Below are 16,506 nucleotides of genomic sequence, written 5' to 3' on the forward strand. Positions count from 1 at the left end.
TGTGTATGTGTTCGAAGGGTAGAAATACTTTTCATTTTTCTCATACTGACAGAAAATGACATTTTCAGTCTTTTTTATGAAGTGTAGGGGGATGATTATCTAAGAGGTATTTCTAAATGAACCAAAATGTTGTATACTTGTAAAACCAATATTAGTACAAATATGGAATTAGGCATATTAAAAATTATGTCTGGATTGCACTATATATGAGAGATACATGGCTTAAAGCATACATTCAGTAAATAGAAGTATATTTTTATAAATAGAAGTATATTTTGTATACTCTAAGAGAAACTGATGCTCAAAGAGGTCTTGTATGGTTGATCCTTTCACTAATTTAGTTTTTGTAGTAAATTTTAACATATTAATATGGACAATTGGCCAATACAGTAACAACAGCAGTTAGTAACATTGATTTGTGCTAGACTTGAAATTGTACTGACTTGAGTTCTATTGCTGGTCTAACCACAAACTAGTCACATAATTGTGGATAAATTTACTTGGTTGGACACTTATTCTTATTTGTCCAATGCTGATCTCAAAGTTCCTTTCTGTGCCAGTATTAAAGAGCTATTGAATAGTTCTTTGAGTTGGTTAAGTACTTCTGCTTTAAGCTTTGGTGGAGAGACTTGTTCTAGGTGTGTCCCTCTCTTTGTACAAGCCTTTCTAAGCAGAAATGCAGGCAGGAAGAACCAACCACAAAATAATATCATCACTGAGTTCAGTATGTCCCCCAATTCCTACCCTCATTCTTGTCTGAGTCTTTACTAACCAGATAGACACCATGATCTATTCAAACACAGAGCCGGGTGCCTCTATGGGGCCGAAGTAGTGGTCAGTGCTGAAAGGCAATCTCTCTTAATGCCCCCAACACACCACACACACACACACACACACACACACACACACACACACACAATTGCACACGATCTAAACTTCTGTCTGTGTTCTCTGTTCTCTGACACGTTCAGTATTTTCTGAGGGTAATCTGACTCTTGGAGATTCAATTCTCTCCTGGGATCTATTCAGAACATGGATCCTATTGTTTTGCAACCAGAACATTGCTGCTACCACCATCAAGAAGTTTTCCTGATTAGGTGGTCTAATTTCCAAATCTGATTTTCAAATGCTGTGCTTGACCAGCTCTGGCCTCTGACAAAGATTTCACTGACCCACAATGAAATTAGAAAAATTTAGGGGAATTTATAATTGTTCAATGTAAATAAATGATTGAATATTTTTCTTAGATTATTATATCCTTCAAAACTCCTGAATGCTAAAAATATTTCTTCTTTTATGGAATGCAAGTGTCTATTAAGAGAACAAATTTAGTTCTTCCTTACCCTCTGCCCCTTGCTTACACCCCTAATCATAATTCCTACAATATTCCCTCTCCATTAAAAACAAACAGGAGAGAGAGGAAGGAAGAGATTAACCAAAGAACTTATATGCATATATGTATAACTCATGGACATAGACAATAGGGTGGTGAAGGCCTGGGGCAGGGTGGGAATCAGGTGGTGGGGGGAAAGGGAAAAAAGAAGGGGGGACATCTGCAGTACGCTCAACAATGAAAATATTTAAAAAAACACACACACAAACAAACAAATGCCAAAACAAAAACATTGTATCCTGACATCTAAAAGTTGGGAATCACTTGCTATTATAGTAGCAAACATTTCCTTCATAGAATTATTTCAGAGTAGTAAATATTCCATTTTTTATTAGTATGTTGAATGGTGTTTATGCCCTTCAGCTGCTCATGAAACAATAATTCTGTTACAGATTGAAAAAAAAACTGCTCCATATTTTTAAGGAAGGCACCGAATTCAGAATTTAAGACTATTTTTTTTGCAAATACCCCACTTTGCTCTTTAAATTTTTATTATCCAATTACAGTTGCTATTCGATTTTATTTTATATTAGTTTCAGGTGTACAGCATAGTGGTTAGAGTTAGACAATTATTTAATTTACAAAGTGATCCCCCTGATCATTCAAGTACCCACCTTTGCTTTTTAATGTAGCCTTCTCTATTGGTGGTGAGTTTGAAAAACTCTATGACAGTATGAAGTTTAGTTCCGGAAATGCTGACAGCTCTTGGGTCAAATGGATTGGGAACTCCTCGAGGCTAGAACATTCGTGACTTCTCACACGTGCGCACACACAGACACACACCACTTTCCAGCACGAGTCCATGAAAGCCTCACCTGGGAGTGAGTCATACAGCAGATATTCCTGAAGTCTGATCAACCCTCTTGTTGCTTAGCAGCTGCAACCCTTTCAGAGCAGGACCGTACAAGGCCACTCGAAACAGTTTCATTATTCTAGTGAGGAAGCCTGCACCACAGATAACTGATGCAGGCAGAATTCTGTCTACAACAATTGTTTCTCAGAATTAATAAAACAAAAACAAAAGGAAAATTGGTTCACCTAAGGTATTAACAAGAGTAATGACTGGAACATATTCAGAGAGAGTTCAAAATTCTTATGAGATCATTTTTATAAGCTTCATCTTTTGTTGAGATGTACTGGTATAACTAAATGAAATTAGTATTTTTCTACTGAACTTCCATAAATCATTAAGAGTTTCAGGAACTTTGTAAAGCTTATATAAGTAATAAAAATTAAGAAGAGAGTAAGTACTTACTTAGGTGGAACAAACAACAGAAATGAATGTTTTTTTTAAAAACCCAAATGTATTTTTAAATCCAACTACATCATTTTAAAATTAGGTTATGGCTATATTAAAAACATATTAAAATTATTGATGTTGAAAAACAATTTACCTAAAAGGAAAAACAGAGAAGTAAAGATCTCTTAGGTTAAAAAATTGACTATCATAAAGATGTTAATCTTCTCAAAGTAATTTATAGTTTTGATGCCCTTCCAATAAAAATTATGTCATATTATGACAGAGTTTTAAAAATTGACCTGGAAAAATAAACTGGAAATAGCAGCCAAGATAATATTGTAAAATAGAAAAGAAGGAAGACTTTCTCTACTTGGGTATTGTGTTCTAAAGAGCACATAATCATCAAGAGTGTGGTACTTGTGTAGGATGTGAAAAGCAAATTTAGAACTAGTTCCTGGTGTAAATGACCCATTATACCTGTAAATGATCCAGTATACCTGGGTTCAACCAACTGTGCATCAGAAATACTTGAAAATAAAAGGTTATATGTTGCTAACATGTACTATGTAGTTGGGTCTGTACTGAACATATACCAATATTTTTCTTGTCATTATTCCCTAAACAATACAGTGTTAGCAGCTGTATTAGTATTATAAGTAATCTAAAGATAAAGTATATGGGAGGATGTGTAGCTTATATGCTAATCCTATGTAACTTTACATAAGAGATTCCAAAGACAACTGGTTGCATAAAAAGCAGCATTGAAAGTAGAGGGGAAAGGTGGAATATTTAATAAATAATAGGGTAATAATTGATAAGCTATTTGTAAAAATTGTTAGGCTTTCAGCTTATACTTCTCACTAAAGTAAGTTCCAGATAGATTAAAACGTTAAAATGAAATAAACAATAAAATCATTCTATCCCCTTACCTGTTCAATTTCCCTTCTGAGTACAGTGGGGCCTTAACTTACGAGTTTAATTGGTTCCTTGATGGAGCTCGTAACTCAAATTACTCGTATGTCAAATCAACAGTGAACGAGTGAGACACGTGATGCTGGGCTGATGTTGTGGCGTTCACTGTGACGTTCCCTGCGCCAACTAGCGGTGGGGTATCTGAAGCTGGCTTGTAACCCGAATTTTAGCTCGCAACTCAAAGCAAAAAATCGGCTGAGAGATGGCGGCTCATATCTCGAAAAACTCGTTAGTCGGGACACTGGTAAGTCAAGGCCCCACTGTACTTAACACAATTGACACATTTAGTTGGCTATTGACTCTTCTTTCTTTACTAGTCAATGAGCTCAAAAGAGCCAAAGCTCTCTCTTTCTGCCTATTGATTTATCCTCAGCACCTAGAATAATCTGACACATAGGAGCCTTTAACAAACATTTGTGAATGGATGAGTAAAGCAATGAAAGGAGGCACAAGGGGAGAAAAAGTTCCCTTTTAAACTGAACATAGGTGACAACTGCAACAATAGTGACAGCAACAAAAACACCCAGGAATCCTCTCTGCCCATTTCACCATCTGAGCCAGGCCAGTTCAGCCTGGGACACGGGCCTGGGAGTGAAATACTGTATGCCTTTCCCTCTTCCTCTGGGTTTCAGCGTTGGTGCCCTTTAGGAAACCAACTAGGGCATGACAAACAAAAGCTCAAAGGCTTCATTCAGAGTAAAATCTGAAGCTTAACTTAGAGCCCCTGGATTTGCAGCATTATTTATAAGATAACTAAATATATTTCTAATAAATACTCTGTTTTAAAAAATACATGTGATAAATACTTAAAGCATTGACATTATTGCTATTTTCAAGATACATATATCAATTTTTGCTTCTTCTTTTGTATTTTTAAAATAGGCTCAAAGCAGTTTCATTGGGGATGAGAGAGGAAGGAACACAATTTATTTATACATTTTCCCAAAATCAGTATTCATAAGCTTTATTTTACTGTTACACTGTCCTTAACATGCCATTCTATCCCACATCAAAGTAGCCATGCCCACTGAATCCTCTGTCTGCCATTGGAACGATGCTATGTTTCCTAATGAAAGAGCATCATTTGTACCTACTTCCTTCTTGTCTCTGATTTGACCTGATTTTTTCCTTTGAGCATTAAAATCTAAGCACAAACAGCATGCAACACGCATCTAGCTTCTTAGAGGAAGTCTCCGCATGATTCAATCAAGCACTTCTAAGACATCTGCAAGGTGCTTAAACATGTTGCAACATAAAATGCCATTCTCTCTTTAGGGTCATAAACTTTGATTGGAAAGTAGGAGGAAAGAAAACTTGACCTACCGAGGGTGGGATCGTATTCCCAGATGAACCGCTTGGTCAGGAATCGCACTACAAGAGCTGTGGGAAAAAAGAGCAACATATCAAACATATTTGTTAATTTTCTTATAGTTTTTATCCTTACAAGGAAAGAGAAATAGCCCATCAAATTATATGTGTTTTGTATTTCCTTGGAATATAAACCCAATACATTTATTTATGTTTACTCAAGTTCTTTTTCAATTTTATACTGTGGCTTAAAAACTGGTGTACTGTTTTACTGGGTTTATTATAGATTAATCAACACTTAGATTTGTTCCTTTAGCCACAGGATTAAAAACAAACAAATAAAAAAAATCACAATGTGAAAATGCTTACATGTAAAATTTTTAGCCAAACAATGAATTCAGACATGAGCATCACAATACAGGTGTCTAAGCTTTGACTATTGATAACGATTGATACAGGTGAGTTTTAAATGTGATATAATTGTTCCTGTAACGAGAAGACCACTTGCTGGTTATTTGTATTATAAAAATATTCCAGATTAATTATTTTTTAGTGACTCATTAAAGTTCATCAAAAGCAATGCTGCTGAAATACTAGAGTCAAGGCAAGGATCTGGCACTGTGCTAGGCACTTCACTTGCATAATCTCCTCAACCCTCACTTCATCCCTAGGAGACAGGTACTGGGATTGGTCCCATTTTTCAGATAAGAAAACGGAGATCCTGAGAGTTAACTAATTTAATTGAGCTCACCTAGCTAGTTAGTAGCTGAGTCCGGTTTTTCACCCAAGAAGTCTCTTTCCAAGCCTGTAATTTGTCCATTATGCTAAAGGGAATTTAAGGCCTAGCCTTAGGCCAGTGTTCGGCAAACCGCGGCTCGCGAGCCACATGCAGCTCTTTGGCCCCTTGAATGTGGCTCTTCCACAAAATACCACAGTGGTTTTTAAGAAATTTTTTAGAGGGGAGTGTCATAGACCCTACAAAAATGCAATAAAAACTTTGGACCCTTTCTCTGGAAAAATATACACAGTTTGGTACATAATGTCGGCAGCTCATGAGCTCTCTGAAGATGGTGGGTCTTCCTGAGATCCCATTGACCCCAACTAAAGAATCAATGTCTGTCATATTTTATACTTTAAAATATATTTATTATTTGAGTATTTTTATTTTTATGGAAATGCCCTGTATATAGTAGTCTAAAGATACTCCATAAAGAAATATGACTAGTTCTTTGAAAGTTACTGTCAGTCTTTTCTTTATCTACTAGAGGCCCAGTTGCATGAAATTCGTGCACTCAGGGGGGTTCCCTCAGCCAGGCCTGCACCCTCTCACAGTTTGGGAACCCTCAAGGGATGTCTGACTGCTGGCTTAGGCCCGCTCCCCACAGAGATGGGAGAGGCTCCCACCACTGCTGCTGCACTCGCCAGCCATGAGCCTGGCTTCTGCCTGAGCAGCACTCCCTCTGTGGGAATGCACTGACCACCAGGGGAAAGCTCCTGCATTGAGCGCCTGCCCCCTGGTGGTCAGTGTGCATAGTGACTAGTCGTTTTGCCTGGGGCCAAAACAGGCTCTGTGACATCCCCCAAGCGGTCCCAGATAGTAAGAGGGCATAGGCCAGGCTGAGGGGCACCACTGGTGCATGATTGGGGCTGGGGAGGGATGCGGGAGGTGGCCAGCTGGGGAGGGACCGCGGGAGGGCTCCAGGGTGTGTCCGGCCCATCTTGCTCAGTCCCGATCAGCCAGACCCCAGCAGCAAGCTAACCTACCAGTCAGAGTGTCTGCCCCCTGGTGGTCAGTGCACATCATAGCGACTGGTCGACTGGTCGACTGTCTGCTCCCTGGTGGTCAGTGCACGTCATAGTGAGCGGTTGAGCGGCCTTAGCTTATCATTAACATATTACACTTTGATTGGTTGAACGGCCGACCAGATGACTGGACACTTAGCATATTAGGCTTTTATTAATAGGATTGCTTATGTTAGGATCAACAGAGAGATCTAAACCCAGTATCATAGTATTTTATATGAGAGATCACAGTGCCCATTGCAACGAGAACCTCATAAAACAGGCCACAAGCATACGTGGCTTGGCTAGAGACGAAAAGTAGCAATTTGTTTCTAATTACTGAGTGTAAGGTGGATGTGAGCCAACATTTTTTGCAGTGCCTAAAGTAGCAGGCCACTGACCCTGCAGTACTTCCCACAGGGAGTGCACTGTGGTTTTATCTTCAGTTTTCAGTCTGTCGCTCCTCACTCTCTTGGGACTAACGCAGTCTTTTTATTGGCATGTAAGAAGTCGTAAGCACCAGACAGATATTTTTCTGTTTTTATTTTTTTTTCAACTGGTGAAGAAGAGTTTATTCACATGTTGTTGTTGTTTTTTTAAAGGATAGTGTTGAATATCAAAGAGATATGTGCTTTAGAGTCTGTTGGATACATTTAAAAGAGTAAAATAAACGTCCTTATTTTAAAATGTCAATATTTACAAGACATCAGAATCTTTACACTCTTTGTAGTTACTTAAATTCGCAGGAAAAAAAATTGGATATAAAGTAAAAAATTTGCAAGAGGTCACGTAGTTTTCCAAAATGGTTTTAGGGACATGCAAGCAAAAAAAATTAAAAAATTAAAGACTGATTAGTCCTATTGCTGATCTTTTTTAAAAAATTGAATTTATTGGGATGACATTGGTTCACAAAATCATACAGGTTTCAAGTGTACAATTCAACAAAACCTCATCTGCATTCTGCATTGTGTGCCCATTGCCCCAAGCACAGTCTCCATCCCCATTTTCCTCCCCTTTGCCCACCTCCACCCAGCCCCTGCCCCCCTTGCCCTCTGGATATCACCATACTGTCATCTGTGTCTATGTATTATCCTATCCTATATAATAAAAGGCTAATATGCAAATTGACCCCTTGGGAATTGGACTGACCGGGAGTTCGACCACCTGCTATGATGTGTGTTGACCTCCAGGGGGCAGCGCGGAATGAAGAAAGACACTGGCCGGCAGCTGGGGGAAGGAAGGCCCTGATGGGCCCTGATTGCCGGCCAGGCCTAGGGACTCTACCCGTGCACGGATTTCATGCACTGGACCTCTAGTGTATATATGTTTATGTAGCTCAGTGGTAGAGTGCTTGCTTTCCATGTATGAAGCCCTGGGTTCATTCCCCAGCATCTCTACGGGGTCCTTTTTAAATCAGCAGCAGCAATAAACAACTGCCTGCAGAAGCCAAAGAGTTTCATCTTTTGTTAGAATATGTAGTTTTAACTCTAAAGGTTACAACCTATAAAAATGCATTTATGTTGGCATCCTCAAGCAATGTGCTATTAAAATTAACAAGATTTTTTACATAACATTGGAAGTACCCCAGTTACAAGACCATTAAAACTAATCATATGTCCAAGAAATATTTCTAAAATGTATTAGACACTCCACCACCTCTCAGAACTGAGAATACTGAACATAATTGAATCATTTTTAAATGTCTGGAACCTTGATCAGTGCCCTGTGCAGCTATGAGGCAATACTTTTAGGAGCTGTAGAGTGGTTGAGGCAACGCAACTCCAGAGTACTAGGGCTTTGAGTATTTTTAGTTTTTGATTACATCCGAATATATATTTTTAATATACACATAAATATAAATTTTTTTTCTTCCTCAAGTACTATGGCTTTCTCTTTTTTGCCAGTCACTGAGACTATGTGTAATAACCTATCTATTCATCTGCTTTGCTACTTGTATTATTCCAGAGACTGATAAGTCATATTAACAAGCTTGTTAGAATCTTGTCTAATATTGGAGTAAATTAGCTCTGGGGTTTCATTCTAAGGAACTTGTTCTGTTGAACTGGATTCTGGTACACCTTTGGGAAACGACGTTTGCTGTTGATAAGTGGTTCCTGCTGACTTCGGATTATTGGCTCAGTTTAGACAGCCCCCTTCCAGCAGGGCAGTGTTGCTGGGCTCAACCAACAAAATCAATAGAAACATTTTTAATATTCTTTTTAAAGAGACACACATCATTATCTGATGGTTGCTTTAACAACAGAATCATACATTTGTTTAAAAATCCAATCTATTTCGAGTGCATTGAAAAACACAGAAAGCACTTTGAAAAAATTGACGTCATATGTTTCTTATTTGATGATGTGTGTTTGTCTCTCACACAGATTATTCATGGGAAAGACAAACACATTTTCTATTGTTAGCTTTTCAATAACATATTAATTTAAATTATTCGTCTAAAGAATGAAGATAATTTTACCTCTGTGGACGTGGTATTTGTTAAAGGCTCTGTTGTTATTAAAATTGTGATTGAGGCGCGTGGGTGACATTTCAAAATGTACTGATGTAATTAAAAAACAGTATTTTTTAGCTCCCGATTTTATTATAATTTTATTATGGCATATGATTTTTAAAAAAATCCTCACTCGAGGATATGTTTTTCATTGCTTTATTTTAAGAGAGAGTGGAAGGGAGGGAGGGGAGAGAGAGAGAAATATCATATCGATTGGTTGCCTCCCCCATAATCCCCAGTTGGGCTGGGATTGAACCTGCACCCAGGTATGTGTGCCCTTGACTGAGAGTCAAACCTGTGACCCTTCAGTGCATAGGCCAATGCTCTAACCTCTTAGCCACACTGGCCAGGGCTATGGCACACAATTTCATATGTGATATATTCTACCACTTCTCCCCCCCTGCACCACTACCACTCTCATCACATGGTTTTACATGTTAACAATAACACTGTTGCTTCCTCAGTGGTATCCCTACTTCATCTGCACCCCAGAACCCCCTTAAACTACTTTCTACACAGCAGTCAATGATTCAATTAAAACTTATACCAGCTCATGTCACATCTTTCCCCCCAATTCTCCCTGAGCTCATCTCATTGGATTAATATTTATTGAGTACCTACTCTGTTCTGTTCTAGGTGTTTGGACTAATCCAGCAAACAAGTCAGACTAAGATCCTTGACTTTACAGAGCTTATATTCTACGAGGAGGATACATAAAAAGTAAAAGTGATAAGTTACATAGTAGATTAGAGGTGATACATGCTATGGGATAAAAATGGCCCTGACCGGTTTGGCTCAGTGAATAGAGCGTCGGCCTGCAGACTGAAGGGTTCCAGGTTCGATTCCGGTCAAGGGCATGTACCTTGGTTGAGGGCACATCCCCAGTAGGGGGTGTGCAGGAGACAGCTGATCGATGTTTCTCTCTCATTGATGTTTCTAACTTCCCTCTCCTTCTCCCTCCCTCTCTGTAAAAAAATCAATAAAATATATTTTTAAAAAAATGTAGAGCAGCATAAGGGAGATGCAGCATTGAGAGATGAAGATGTGAGTTGTTATTTAAGATAGGGTGACCAGGCGATATATGAAAGAGATGAGGGAAGATATCTTGGAAAATAGTGTTCCAAAAAGAGGGACCAGTCCGTGCAAAGGCCTGAAGGCAGAACAGTAAGGAACATTAAGCAGCATGAGCAATGGCCAGTGTAGTAGGATAGGAGGTCATTTCCTGCCACTCTCCCAGTCAGGTCTTCCATAAACACCACTACCACCACCAACAATAATGATATTAATAATAGTAATAATAATAAAAACAACTGGAGTGATTATTTAATATTATTATTTTACTTGATTCCTTCTTTATAATGTATACTCCAGGAGGGTATTTTATTTATTTTATTCGTCACTGTTTTCGACTATATAGAAGAGTGTCTGTCTGGCACACAGTAGACTAAACAATACTTGCTAAATAGATGAAAAAGTATATCAATCTAAGTCACAGTTTACTTTCTTTAACATTAAATAATAACCAGACAGTGAGAGAATCTGCAGAAAAATTAACACAACAGAACTCACAGCAGAACCATGCCATCATTTTATAACTTTGTCTTAAAAGGTTACAAAAATATATCATCTGAAATGCCTTGGCTGTTTTATTATTCTTCTACAAATTATACTTCTATAGTTTATTAAAATAGTTACTATATTTTTTTTCTTTTGAATACCCTTTCCTCTCCATTGCCACTTTTCTGAGCAAGGCTTTCTTTTGAAATAAAAATGGTGGTATTGATAACCTCTACTCCCCTGGAAGTCTGATACAAGGTCTTGTCTTTCTAGAAGTTTGAAGGTTTGACATGTTTGATGAGTTACAGTTAAGTCTCTGCATTCTGAAATATCTGATTTTCTTTCCATTGCCTTGAAAACCCATACCTTTTCACTAAATAAGCCAAACATGTCTAATCTAGAGAAGACCATTTTCCTCATTTTACCTAATTTATAACCTACTTGGATAATTCTTCCTCATATGTGGTTTATTTTTGGTGTTACTGGCATTGAATTTCATTGCTATCAAAAAGAGCCAGTTTCTAAAAAATGGAAAATTCACTGAGTAGAATTTAATCCATGGACCCACCACACCTCTTCTCTTGGTTCCCAGAGGGGAACCACTACTCCTGACCTCTGCTATCAGCCCTAAATTTAACTCTAACCCTTCGGTGGACAAAAGGCTTCAGAGAAGTACAAATAAGCATACGTACAAATACAGGGTGGGGCAAAATTAGGTTTACAGTTGTTCATATGGAAAATAACACAATAATTAACAAATAACGATACAAGAATAAACTGTGTTTTGCATGCTCACAACTGTAAACCTACTTTAGTCCCACCTTGTATAAAGAGAATTCTACCCTAGATTTTTGGTGATAGTTTATTGGTTAAATTAATTTTGTATAATTAAGTATTCATTTCTTAATCATATTAGCTGTTGGATTAAAGTATATATATCCTTAGGAAATACTATTCGGTAGTTTTAGTTATGTTTTAAATACATATAAAAACACTAATGTACTTCTGGAATGCTAACTATCAAAAGGGGAGTTTGTATTGAATGCTGATTATTTATTTCTCATAAACACTCTCAAAAGTAAGAATTAATGTTTCTATTTTATCCATTAAAAACTGAACTTAAAAGTAAATAAATTAGTCTATTTTACAGAGCAGTTAAATGACAGACTGAGATTGAACCCAGGTTTGTTTACTTTACTTACCACTATATTTTAATATTTCTATGAATATGATTCAATACTCAATGGCCAGAATTATTTTCCATATGAACATTGATCTTACAGAGAGGCATGTTTTCAAAACATTTTTGTTCATGACTAGATTTCTTCATCCTTAATGGGGGGAATATCCATGACCAGAAACCATGGCAACACAGAAAGAGAATATGAATTTCAAGGAGCAGGAAGGAGACGTTTATATAAGTAAGATTTTTGCTTTTCTCTTGAAAAGGTCCTCAAAGATGCAGCAAAGGAGGAAAACAAGAATCTAATGATGCAGGCATTATATGATATAGATAAGTAGTATGTGATGAGCAACTGTTTCCTTATTCATCTCCTCAGTCGTTAACAAGTTCATTCTTTCAACAACAAAAAACAGGATGCCAGGAACCATTTTAGGCAACCAGGTAGACAGCAAAGAAAATAAGAGACAGTTCCTATGCTTGAGCAATTGAGAGTCTGCATCTTTGCATGTTCTGGGAAAAAGATACCTGGGTAATTTAGAATATTATCCTATTCAAGTCCTGTTATGATGCCTAGCTAAAAGAAGGCAGGCCAGACTGAGATGAGTCAAGTCCTGTTATGATGCCTAGCTAAAAGAAGGCAGGCCAGACTGAGATGAGTCTAACTAACTTTAGTGCCTCAGAGGGGGAAAAACATCTGTTTTCTGGAAGAGAAAATGTAACAGACAAAAATCAGAATAGTATGTAGTATAAAGTGTCAATCCTATGGCCACTTCTGTTGCATCTTAGAGACAACAAACCAGAAGGTTTACCTAAAATCTAAGAGGACGTTCAGTTTCATCTTCTTTCCTCCCTTACCTGGACCGCTGTCATTCTCCTCTCAAATCAAGCCTCCAGATCCAATTTCCTTCTTCCCTGAAATCTGGGTCCAACACTCTGTCCTTCATACCTTATTCCTGGGTCTTTCTTCAAACATCAACTACCAAGTTCATATTCCCTTTAGCAGTCCTCTTTTTCTATGACTAGCCTCCTTCAAGAAACATGGGCCATTGTGCCTCAAATCAAAGAGTGAAGTAAGGATACCTGAGCACTGAGACCTGATGTAGGCCATGTGGGGGCCCAGGGCAGCTCTTCGAAGTTTTGGCTTAACAGCCATCGATGATTGAGACCAAGAATGTGCCAGTTTGGAATTTCAGGGTCCCTAGGAGAAGCCGTTTTTGAATTGAGGGACTGGATTAAAAGGGGATGGACATAGGCTGGACTGGAAACGAGATGTCAAAAAAAACAGCAAATTGTGTGACTTGAAGTGTCAGGTCTTAAGGAGAGGGGCTCAGAGCAAAGATGTGTGTACAGAAATCAGATTTCAGGCAGATAAACTGATATCTAAATTTAATAATTTTCAAATGCTTATCCATTTGGCCTTCTCAGTAAACCTTTCTCTCCTCCCCACATTTGTGAGTTTCACACACATTCATTTAATCAATAACTATTTATTCAACACTGTGCTAGGCACAAGAAAAAAGCAAGACAAGAGAATTCCCTAAATAGAAATGACTTCATTTTATAGCTACATGGTGAGCTGAGTCTTGATGACTGACAGCTCACTAATTTAGGAAGAACATTCCAAGCAAAGAGCATCATGTTCCAAGGCCTAGACAAGGGAGAGCCTGGATCAGGGAGGAATCACATGTTGTTCAGGGCAGGTTGAGTGATGTGTAGGTGGAGCCACATGGGGGAGAGTTTGTGAGGTTCTTCAGAGCCCAGGCTGTGAAGGAGCTTATCTGTCACACTGAAGAGCTTGGGTTTTACCCTGAAGTCTATGGGCAGAGAGTTCTGTTTAGGGAGGTGGCTCAATTTGATCTGGTCACCTATAAAAATTATTCATTGATTGGATATATAGAGTAAGGAAGACAGATTAGCCCATATGGAATAAAGTTCGGGGTGTATCATTATTCTCTGAGGTCAAATATAATGAGTTAAAGTCAAGTAAGTTTGGATGTGAACCTGTTGAATGAGACATTAATGAAATCATCCAGGTAGAGGAATATCATCTGCCCATCCATCCATCTATCTACCCATGTATCCTCTATCCTTCCCTTCATACTTTCATTGCCAGAGTGACACTTTCTAGCGATTGGTAAATGCACTGGGCATGTATAAGATGTTCCATGTGGATAGTTTAAAGTAAGGAAAGTGGAGTTAGCACACAATTCTATTTTCAGGCTGTCTCATGGTGCCCTCCTTTGCTTCCTATGTCCTCCCCACCTCAACTCCTCAAAATTTCTAGCTGAAGTAAAAAAAAAAAATCAACAGATCAGCCAAAAATTTGTTCGTATACCTGTAGTTTCTGAAGTAGCTCCACCCCCCACTCCCTACTTCATCTCTCCCTTGCTCTATTCCTGTGCTGGTCAAAATAAATTGGCATTAAAAATCCTTAAGCCCCATAAAACACAGACAGTGAAAAACTTAATGGAAATTTAAAATTAATGTAATATAAAAGTGGATGCTTTATAATGCCAGAAGTTAAAATGAAAAGTAAATCAATTCCAGATGGAGGTTTAAGGATTGCCTTTAAATTACTGTTTGTTTAAGCCAGAAAATTTTGACTTACCCTGCATCTGACAAAAATACCACTCTGAGAAAGAGTTACAGAATAAATGTCACTGTTCCTTGCAAAGAATTTCCTAAAGGGAAATGGTGTGACCTCCAATAATTATTAGGAAGCACTCTTGTCTCTGAAAACTTAGCCTGATAGTCTAGCTTCAGGCATTTCAAGTTCTGAAAATTGACTTTTTTGCTGTGGAATGGTAAGATAAAGGCTAATTTATATATATATATATAGTATTTGTTTTGTTTTTCTTTCTTTTTTTATGTAAAGGTTTATTTGATAGTGACAACTGGTGAGGATGACTAATGAGAATGGGAAAACTGCCAGGACCATGACTTGCAATTTCCAACATATTTGATAGGAAGCAGAAGTATGGGAATGCTTATAAAGAATGTTAAAAACCCCAAAACAATAACTTTATTTTAAATTAAAAAATTAACTTGTGTGATTGAATGAAAATAAATTCTTCCTGGATTTAAATTTTAAACCAGAGAAGTTAAATTTGGAATATGGTAATCAACTGGTTTGGTTTTGTCTTTTCATTTATATCTTGGACGTTAATTAATAAAAAGCAATGGATTCCGTGCCCAATAATTCAATCCAGTTTTATATAAGTTGAAACTTATTATTCATTTTAATTACAAGTGGTGCTTAAGAAATATATCGCTAAATTTCCCAAATGAGAGTTTTAAATTTAATAATTTATAATTTTTTGTCATTTTAATTATAAATAATATTTCACAAGGCATAATATTTAAATAAAATTATTTGTATTACATTAACTATTTTCTAAAACTTTAAGAAATTTGGATATAAAATTTGGACTTTTAATTTTTACTTTCTTCTGGAAGAAGAAACAAGTATGTTAATATCTTAGTTTTTTTCAATGCTTATATTACCAGAGCACATAAGAAATTGGAGATTGGAAATATTTGGACTTTGTTGAGGCATAAAAGTGATGCAAAGGAATTAAGTATCCCAGAGAAGCAGAGAAATATCTTGTATAACCCCACTGGATGCCTCAGTTGATAAAGAATCAAGGATTTTACAAGTTACTCTGCTTATACATACTCTCTGCTCCACACTCATTTTGCTTCCTGCCTATATGGGCACATGTAGATTTACAGGCTGTGCCAAAGGGTGTGTGTGTGGGGGGTGAACACTCGCAATAGGGTATCTTCATTTGCAGGCGCATTACCACTCCTACCGCTATCTTAAAACAAACAAACAAACAAACACTCTTAAAAAAAATGGAGACTTAAAATGTCACAGTGTGTATGAAAAACTTGAGCCTGGTAAAATAAGGAAGTGAGAGGAATTGGGGGAGACTGGGCTGGAAAACTCCCACATTATGAAGAGCTTATAAGCCAAGCTATGAGATTTATAATTATGCTTAAAATGATGAGAAGGCATTATAGTATTATAAACACAAGGATGAGATGATCATCACTTTGTTTTATAAAGGTCATGCTGCTTCAGTGTCATGATGAACTGAGCAGATGCAGGTAAGCCCGGAGACAGGAAGGGCTATTAAAGAGATATTCCAAAACTACAAAAGAAAAAACAACAGAGTAAGACAGAACAGCTCTTCCTTCACTCCTATCCATTATTATATGTGGGTGTCAAGTCGTGATTGGAATTATGCAGCATGAAGTCGATTCAGTCTGACATCTTTCACTTAGCAATGTGCATTTAAGGTGCCTCTGTGTCACCGTCTGGCTTGAGAGCTTATTTCTATTTACTGTTGAATGTTCCTGTGTATGGATATACGGCAGTTTGTTTATCCAGTTACCCATTGAAGAACATCTCGATTGCTCCCCATTTTTGGCAATTATGTTTAGGCTGTAAACATTCGCATGGAGGTATTTATGTAGACATAAGTTACCAGACTGCTTGGGTAAATATTTAGAAGCACAATTGCTGGATTATGGTAAGATTATGTTTAGCTTTATAA

The 16,506-nt window shown here is 37.5% G+C and overlaps 1 protein-coding gene across 3 annotated transcripts in view; it reads right to left on the reverse strand.

Annotated features, from left to right (window-relative positions):
* Positions 1 to 16,506, reverse strand: part of RERG (RAS like estrogen regulated growth inhibitor) — a 101,139-nt gene that overhangs the window by 7,403 nt on the left and 77,230 nt on the right. For all 3 annotated transcript variants that reach the window (XM_023750076.1, XM_006084287.3, XM_006084288.3), the window contains one exon: positions 4,929 to 4,985. In XM_023750076.1, coding sequence (XP_023605844.1) covers positions 4,929 to 4,985 — 57 coding nt within the window. The remainder of the gene's footprint in view (positions 1 to 4,928; positions 4,986 to 16,506) is intronic.

The sequence above is a fragment of the Myotis lucifugus genome, unplaced genomic scaffold (genome assembly GCF_000147115.1).
Source record: "Myotis lucifugus unplaced genomic scaffold, Myoluc2.0 scaffold_10, whole genome shotgun sequence".
NCBI lineage: Eukaryota > Metazoa > Chordata > Mammalia > Chiroptera > Vespertilionidae > Myotis > Myotis lucifugus.